Genomic DNA, 9,597 nt, shown 5'->3' on the forward strand with positions numbered 1-9,597 from the left:
ACTACTAATACTAATACTAATAATAATAATAATAATAATAATAATAATAATAATAATAATGAGATTACATTTTTTTATTTTAATGTTTATGTAAAAGAAATGTACAAATATTTTTAAAAATTAAAAAATCCTCAAAATGTAAAATAAGTCGATTTAATTTTTATCTTACAATTGTCTGCACAAAAAAAACAAACTTTTTAGATTTTTTTACTTCAGTTTTGTACGTTGAAGCATTAAAGCCAGAATAAAATTTTCTCTTTCTTCAACTATGAAAATAAAGTCATACAATAATAAGATTTTAATAAAATGAGAATAATGTCATAATAAATATAAGAAAAAAGTCAAGTCAAAAGAACATGAGAATATTGCTAATCTAACTAGAATAAAGTTACAATCATTATCTGACTAAAGTAATATTTTTATGAAAACTACTTTATGAGAAATAATAAAAGATTAAAATGAGGAATGTTGAACATCCCAACAATCTAGAAAAGTTATAATTTGGTTTTACACATATTGAAATACTTCAGCATCAAAATATGATCAGCAGGACTTTGAAATTATTATGCAAATAACTATTTGACTAATTTATGTTTTGAAGGAAGAATAATAAGGACCTGCTGGTCATATTTTATTAAAACAACTTTATTCTTGTAATTAAAAAATATTCTAGTTCTAATGCTCCATCACAGTTTGCAGGTCGACTTATTTAGGTTCATTTTGTCATTACTGACGGTCTTGCATAAACATTTCAAAATAAAAGCCATAATAGAACGTGCTAAAAGCTTCATGTGGAACCGCAGTAAGAGGAACCAGAACCCGGACGTTTAGATACTGTAAATGAACACACAGATGTTGACGCTGCTTAACGGCGCGTTGTTTTGTACCAGAGACATGGTGAGGCGGCTGCAGGTTCTCCGCAGGGATTTCTCCAGGTTGGTCATCTGGATGTCGTCCCAGGAAACTCTCCACAGCTGGGCCACCAGCTCGTTCTCCAGCTTCAGCTTCCTATCCAACAGACAGGAGGACAGGTGTGTGTGCGTGTGTTTGCAGAGCTGGTGATGTATTAGTGTGTGTTAAAAACAAGGGGAAACACTGAGAGAGGCGACAGGAGAGGTCACCAGAGAGAAGAGACGGAAACGATTTCTGAGGTCAAAACAAGTTCTGATCATTTCAGCGTTAAGATACTGCTGACTAAGAACGGCTCATGGTAACCACTAAGCATTGGGATGTGTGCGTAGAGGACGGTTAATTTCCAAAATACAAGAAAAAAGAAAATATTGACACCAAATTCGCTCAAATTACACAATAATTAAATGAATACACTGCAAAAACACAAAATCTTTCCAGGTATTTTTAGTGCAAATATCTTAGAACATTTTAAATAAAACTAATTTAACTTAGTAGCTTTTCAGCAAGATATAGGAGCTTGTTTTAATTTAAAAAGTACTGGTTTTATTAGCAGATTATTTCACCTAAAACTTAACATTTTTCCTATAAGTTAAATAATCTCTCCCCGTAAAACTACTTTTTAAAATCAATACTCAGGAATTACTGATAAAAGAAAAGATCCTATTTCTTGCTTAAATAGCAGTTTTGTTATATTTCAAATGTACTAAGATATTTGCACTAGAAACAAGACAAAAAACTTGTTTTTGCATTGTACTTATTATTTGTTGCACTGTAAAACATTTGAGCTGCACTTAGTTGTATCTACTATCTTCTACTCTTTAAGTCAAATAAATTTAGTGAGTTTTAGATTTTGAATCTAAATGTGAGTTTGTGAAAAATAAACTTACAGTCGAAAGTTATTTGAACTTTTTATTAATTTTGTCAAGAGTTGAATAAACTAGAGTTTTAAAAAACAGAAAGAAGTAAAAGGCAGGAGTGGGAACTATTTCCCAGAATGCTTAGCGGCATGTTTTTGTATCTGAGATGGAAATGTGTTGGATTGATCACTCTAGTTTGTTAATTATTCTAAAGTAAAATAAGTATTTATTTTAACTTGATATTGTGAGTAAAAGAATAGAGAAATGTCTTTAACTAGAGGAGGGGAGTTTATTTTCTTTTTATTGTGAAATAATTATTTGGTCTAAATTGCAGCATTAAAGTTAAAACTCACAATTCAAGATTAATGAACTTAAAAAACAATGTTTAGACGACTTGTCTCTCATTAAATCAACTTCATGAACTTTAATTTTTGAGTTAAACACAAACTAAATTTCTTGTAGACTTAAATTTTCAAGTTAAACCAACTTCAAAGGTTTTACAGTGTGTTGCTTTAACCTAAGAACTCAGAAACAACCCAGATTTATTGCTTGACATCTTTATTAATGATATTAAACACAAACAGCAGGATAACTACATACAAGCATTATTAGTTTTTTTATACATAAACCATTTTCCTCTATTTAGAGAATTTAAAGGGGCAAAAATGCACCAAAAATATTTTGTACTTTGTATTATTGTGAATAAAGTAAAATTAAGTTTAACTGAACTGTAGAAACTGATCTGCAGATATAGGAAAAAATACTGTATTCAGTTTTATGAAGTTTATGAACGTCTCTTTACAGATCCTGAGAGCTTTTAGCACCAGGCCGTCTGTAATAAAAGTGACTGGATGGGTCAAAATCTGAGTAAAGTCAATGTTTTTGTTCGAAAATGTAAAGTAAGAGATTAGCGTTTAAATACACTTAGTGAAGCCAAAGAATTCAGATCTAATTTTAACATCCACCAAAGGTATTTTACTATATCAGCCTTCAAAATAAAGGATAACAAAAAGCAGCTGTGCGCTTTTATTTTTAGTAGATTAGAAATCTGGAAAGGAGTTTTTATTGGCAGAACAGTTCATCCAAATCGCTGCTGCCAAACATCCAAAACCTACAGAAACAGAGTTTCTTCATCAGGTTATTTACCCTGAAACTATTTACATTAACTATTTTATTTTGTTTCTTCAATGTGACTATTATTCTGTTTATTTACTCAATGTTTTAATGCCGGTTTGCTTAACTAAGCTTTCTGTGAAGGTTTTTAGTAACATTCTGCCTGAATAAACTCTTCTAACAGATGCTAAATGCAGCTAACAGTCTCTCTTCTGATTGGTCGATCTTCTGTCCAATCAGTTTGAGGCTTCACTACTTTGCCAAGGTGAGCTAAATGATACGCATCAATTTCTGCTTTATAAATCTAATCACATAGACACAAACTGCACAGAAGTAAATCTTTTTTTTTTCCTCAATCTCCCAAATTTTATTCCATAATTTTACAAAGCTATATATTCACAAGTAAAAAATATTTTCGGTAAAGTTTTGCCCATAAAATCCATCAAACTAATTCCCACTTCTCTCCAGTATTACAATGTTTTATTACTGCAAACTGAAGCATAAAAGTTAACAAAAATATTAATTATCTACCACAAACACACATCAGTGTCAAGGTAATATAGTTACAACAGTAATGTTTCTTTAAGTAAATTGTGTCTCAATTTATTAAGAAAAGTGGATTTAGTATTTCATAAACATATAAACATGCAGATGAGTTCAGCTTCTAGCAGTTGTATGAAAATTGCTGACATTTTTAAAAAGGTCAGAACAATTTTAGTGTTAAAAAGAAAAACGCTGTGATCCTTTTAAGTCCTGTTTTTTAAATGTTTATTCTCCACCCTCTGACTCGGGGCCTCGCTGTGACCTCTCTATTAATGACAGGCAAAAGGACAGACAGAAAAAAGACAGGAGGAGGGAGAAGAGGAAAGAGGATGTGTGAAAAAGAAAGGAAGTGAAAGAGGACAGGAGAGAGAAATACAAAATAAAATGGAGAGAGAAAGAGAGAGAGAGAGGTGCTGTGAGAGATTGAACTGCCACAAAAATGTGTTTTTATTTCTGTATCTTTGTGAGAACCAAAGTGAGTTTCTGAGTTTTGTGAACGGCGACCTTCAGTAAAGGTCACCATCATAAAGCTCTCATGAAAATGTGCAAAAGTGTTTGTTGTTGGGTTTCCAGTCACAGTCAAAGCAAACCTTAAACAATAAAAAAATAAACAGAAGTAAAAAATTTTAAATCACACTTTGTAACCCATCAAACCAAAGCAACACAGAGATCCACCAGATGGTGGCAGTATAGGCAGCTTGTCTTTACGCCTGTAAACTCAGTAGAAGAAGCAGAAACTAATCTCAAGAACACCAACAAAAAATAACTATGAGTGAGAAAACTATGTTTTCATTGTGTCTCTTTTTACATTTTGAAAGACTATAAAACTATATTATACTTCTTTAGTAAAAAATACTTTTAGTGATCAACTGATCAGGCTTTTCTTGGGAAATGTTGATTTCTTGTTTTCTTTCAGTTCTGATGTGCCAATTCAGATTTTGATCCATTCTTTTTAGTCATATAACAGGCAAAAAAAAAATACATCAATTTCCATAGTAAAGATAGTAATATAAATCACGGTTTGCGTGTTTTTGTATTTCCATTTGCTTAAAAAAATAAAATAAAATAAAAAACGACCCAAGTGCTTAAAAAACCAAATACAGACACTTTTTTGGCAATGAGTGAATGTTTTTTGTTGCATTGAAAAGAAGCCGTTTTAAAACCTTCCAGAATGTTAAGTCACATTTGAAGACCACTGCAGCGTTACCTAGCAACCACAGCCAAGCCCAGCCCTGTCACCTAGCAACGCATACAGAATTCCAGCACCTAGCAACCCGATTTGAGTCAGTTTTTCTTAGAATATAGCCAGTTTTTCTCTCTTATTGGTTTGTTGAGCGTTAGTTCAGCTTCCTCTGCGTCCGTGAGTCTTCCTCCCTCAGTGTCACTACTATTCTTCTCGCTGCAGCTGCACCGCATTTCCTGTGATTAGTGTTTCTGGTTCCTTTGTCACCCAACAACCTGGGCCGAGTATTTAAGCTCCTCATTGTTCATAGTTCAGAACTGAACTCTTCTGTTTCTCTGCCTTATCTGAGCTGCAGTCCACTGGGTGTTATTCTTTCCAAGCTCAGTCCTGTAAATTTTCTGTTTTCATCATCAAGATTTTTAAAACGCCTCATTTGAGCGGCTGTTTGCACCTTAACTTCACATTTCACTGGAGCCATTCTGGAGCCTTTCACCGTAAAGATTTCTCTGTGCCTGATTAACAAAACGAAGAAGGGATTGTTTGGTTCTGCTTCCAGTCTCAGGATTTCACTGACAGCTTGCTCTTCCATCTGTCAACGTTTGCTGTTGCTTGCATTTCTTACTTTCAGTGAAGCAAAACGCTAAGAGGCATTTTTTTAGCATTAACAAAAATACATATTTTAAAAATATATTATGCTATCTGTAAGATAAATTACAAAAAACAATCACTCAGCAGAGTAGCTGACATAAATGTAATGGTTTAAATGGGCATTATTTTGTAAAATCGACTTTTTGAGCTTTATATCATGTTAAAATGTTATTCTCTCATCCAAAGCATACCTGGAGTGTTTTGATTCTTTCCTAAATGTTTAATAAAACCTTTATTCTCCCCTTTCTGTAAACATCACCCTGAATAATATCAAAGACATTATGGAGAAACTTTGATGTGACGACTTCCTGAAGGCGAAGTGTTGGAAAGAGCAGGAGCTTCTTAAAGAGACAGAGGCCCAATTTCAAGGTATCAAACTAAAATGTCAAATCACATTTGACATACAACATATTTATAACTGAAGTTAACATTGTTACTTGATTGAGATATAAAATGGCACTATGAATGTGCCTAGAAAACATATAATGCTTCCCTTCAACTTTCTGATTCTCATTCTAATCCAGAAAGTTGGTGGTGAAATTATTGGTCAAAAATACATAAAATAACTTTTATGGTTTTAACAAAAATACAAAAATAAACCATAAAAGTTGTTAAAATTATTCCTAACCAGCTGCCGTATCTTATTGACCCACATTATTTAATGTAGTTTGCATTTTCTAAAGGGAAACACAAACTGACACCAGGATCCGCTGAGCCTGTGAGTCTCACCTGTAGATGAAGACGGTGATGGTGACGATGATGATAAAGACGAAGCAGATCACTATGGCAACCATCTGATGCATTGTAACGGTACCTGTGTGGGTGAGAAGGAAAAGCAGCCTGCATCAGCACGAGAACATGAGGCTGTTTGCTTCCAGCATGAAGAAAATGGGAATCTTACTGCGGTTCTGCAGCCACACGATGCTTTCAAGTAGAGCAAGCAGACACTGTTTTAATCTGTAGACATGTGTTTAAATGCAGCTACAGTCATTAAGTACCTGGAAATATTTTTACAACTTTTTTTAAGCATTTTTGTTTCATTAAGACCAGAAACTTTAAAGGATCTTATTATTTTATCTGACAGAAGCAGATGGGAGAATTTGTTGACAGGTGTGCTCTCAGTATGTTGTATTGGCATTTATTTTGAGTCCATATACTCCAGTTAACGATTAATCAATTACTATTTATCATCAATTATTTCAATAATCGATTAATCAAAATTAATCCAATTAATCGTTTCAACTGTACTGAAGAGTTTCGGCTCTTTTGCAAAGAAACCTGAGCAACAAATTGAGTAAATGTCCAAAGCTGGTAGAGAGAGTTACTTATGTTAGTTTTGTCTTATTTCAACTGTACTAAGATATTTACATTATAATCTGTACTTGGTTAGATTTTGTGTTTTTGCAGTGAACCCAAAACGCTTGGATATGTTGGTGCTTCTACCAAATTTATGGGGCTTTTTTTCAGATTTTTATTCGTAAAACAAACTTTTCCTTCCACTTCTTAGCTATGCTTCACTACTATGTTGGTCTACCACATAAAAACTCAATAAAACCCAGTGAAACATGTGGTTAAAGTAAATATTTGTGTCAGATTTCCATGTATGTGTGCTGTTCGTACGTGCGAGGCAGGTCGGGTGGTCGTTCCTGAAGCCGCACTCTGGCATGTCTACGGGTATCTTCCCTCCAGGCCACCGAATATTACTCTTATCCAGCGACTTGCTGCTGCCACGATACACAGACACTACCTGAAAACACACAACAGCAACGATTAAATTATCATTACTACCCATGATTAGCTGTTCTGGAGCATTCGTGCATTAGTTTTGCATCATTAAGACAATGTCAGGGTGGAAAGATGTCAGCAGTTATCGTATGAAAACAGTGCATCTGGGTGATTAATAATTCTGTAAGGAATAATATTCTTAGTGCAAAACATGTTTTTATCATTGTGTCAGTGTGCTCAATATCAGCATTGCAAATGACTGCTTTGGCTACAAACAGTGTCTGGTTTTTAAATCTCATACCGCGACCATATTTGGCAGATCGTATCGACCCTCATTGCCCTGTTTTTACCTAGAGCAATTAAGATGATTGTATCTGAACGCAGAAAGACCTCAGTTGATAGAGGAGAAAAACAAAGTAAATGTAGTAGTCTGTTTGTCTGTTACACTCTGAAAGATCATTAACAATGGTCTCGAACTTTACAGGCCTCAGTTAAATAATGTCAAACCAACATAAATCTGGGTGTTGGGGCAGATAAACTACAAACTGTATAAACAAACATTACTGTTTCTATCTAAAGTAGACTAAACTCTTATGCAAATTTCGCATTTTGAAAGTTTTTCTGTATCTTCATTTGCACTGAAAGAAGGGAAACGGCGCAGTTAACATTTTATTTCCAGTTAACACATTAACAAGGTGTTTGTTGGGTTAAATTGGTTTGTTCTTGTAAATATAACAGATAACCATACCTTATGTGGAACTTGTTGGAAGGAAAAAAATATGTAAAGTTAGTGATTTATTCTTTTAGGTCTCAACTCCTTCTATAAACAATCCAACTGCGTAAAAAAAACACCCAGACAAGTTAATATTTTTTAATGTCTGGAAAATGAGCCGTTTCAAAACCTCCAAGTTTTTAAGTTGGCTTCCACAGACCAGTTACCTAGCAACCCCAGCCAGGCCCAGCCCCGTTACCTAGCAACCCAAGCCGAACTTTGGTCAGCTGGTTTTACCGATGGCTGATGGGAAAGAGGAGAGTTTGTTTGCAGCCATTTTTATGTGTGAATGTAAACACTGAGTTTGGGGGCGTGTTCAGCAGCAGCTTTTTTTTTAAATTTAAAGTGACAGGACGCCCTAAAACATCTCAATCTTCAAAATAGGAAGAACTGAGAAGACTAAAATATCATTTTCAGTACTAAGTGTAGTATAACCCGTAGATCTACATCTGTTCAACCTTTAATGTTACTCCTACTGAAACTTTCCCAATCTTCAGTCTAGAATGCACCTTTTAGTTAATAAGCAACTTGTTTCTTAGGTATTCTGACTGGAAAGGCCAGTCTTCACACACTGCTAGAGCGTGAAGTTCAAAAACTGTTATTACTGTATCTGCAGTCATTAGTTAGTCTTTACCTCACAGACCCAACAATCCCTCTGATTGTTGTCCTAACAGACACAGAACTAGTTTGAAATAAGTCCTGCTGCTTTTTCCTGACCACAGCTGCAGATTCACGCTTATCCCGGTTTCATAAATCACAGTGAAGCCCTCATCTGAAATTTTACCTGAAACTCTCCAGACTCTGGATCCGTCATGTCCCACACGGCAAAGTCCGTCTCTCTGTCTCCAACCTTGTCCATCTTCACCTCTCCCGACACGCCTGTAGAGAAATCACACATTATCTGAGTTTATTTAATAAAAAGTCCTCTTCCTCGTCTGCCTTGTTTGCTTTTTCTCCTGAACATATTTTATATTTGATAACAGTTATTTGTGTTGTTTTAAATGAAAAAAAAAAAAAAAACAATGCAGAGAGTGATTGAAAACAGTTGTTGCTTTCGTTGATTAAAGTCCAACAAACTGACAAAAGCCAAGAATGTGACTGAAAGAATTATGAGGAGGAGGAGACTCGGCTTTCAGCTGAGAGGGTGGGAAGAGTCACAGCATCCACAAAAAAAGAGTGAAAAAGTCCAGATTTGGAGCTCAGCATCTCAAAAACAGACTGGTATTTAAATGAACTGGATTCCAGATGTTCCACTTATTCTGCTCATGTTTTCTGATTACGTTCAGCTGCAAACTGAGAGCAAATCCACACCTGGCCTGAAACCTGACATCAGTGTTTTAGTGTGAGAACTTTTTTACACCATCCAGACCAGTAAAGCTGAACACTGGATCGTTTACCTTTACTGGAAAGCAGTGGGAGGAGAAAGAGTGACGCAAAGCGGGAAATCAAACATACTGGTAACATTAAGGGTTGTTGCTGCTCCAGTCATGAGAAATTATTGTGATAAATGATAACATTGTCAATTGGAGATTATTTTCAACTAAAATGGTGATAAAAATGTAGTGGATTTTTAATGCAAGCATTCAAAAAAATGTTACTTCTAACATTTAAAAGAAAAAATGTATATCCTAATCCACATGTTTTTGCTATTACATTTATAGATTATTTTTAGCTTAACATATTTGTATGTGCATGCTTATTTATTTTTTATTCATTTACATTCAGTCAAATTGAATTACTACATCACTCATAGATAGATAGATAGATAGATAGATAGATAGATAGATAGATAGATAGATAGATAGATAGATAGATAGATAGATAGATAGATAGATAGATAGATA

At 34.3% G+C, this 9,597-nt stretch overlaps 1 protein-coding gene across 2 annotated transcripts in view; it reads right to left on the reverse strand.

The window, feature by feature from the left end:
• The window catches only part of npr1a (natriuretic peptide receptor 1a), a 45,639-nt gene that overhangs the window by 12,101 nt on the left and 23,941 nt on the right, over positions 1-9,597 (reverse strand). For both annotated transcript variants that reach the window (XM_008422285.2, XM_008422286.2), the window contains exons 7-10: positions 8,538-8,632; positions 6,877-7,003; positions 5,986-6,070; positions 888-1,008 (exon numbers count right to left, since the gene is read on the reverse strand). In XM_008422285.2, the coding sequence (XP_008420507.1) occupies positions 888-1,008; positions 5,986-6,070; positions 6,877-7,003; positions 8,538-8,632 (428 nt within the window). The remainder of the gene's footprint in view (positions 1-887; positions 1,009-5,985; positions 6,071-6,876; positions 7,004-8,537; positions 8,633-9,597) is intronic.

The sequence above is a fragment of the Poecilia reticulata genome, linkage group LG11 (assembly GCF_000633615.1).
Source record: "Poecilia reticulata strain Guanapo linkage group LG11, Guppy_female_1.0+MT, whole genome shotgun sequence".
NCBI classification, from domain to species: domain Eukaryota; kingdom Metazoa; phylum Chordata; class Actinopteri; order Cyprinodontiformes; family Poeciliidae; genus Poecilia; species Poecilia reticulata.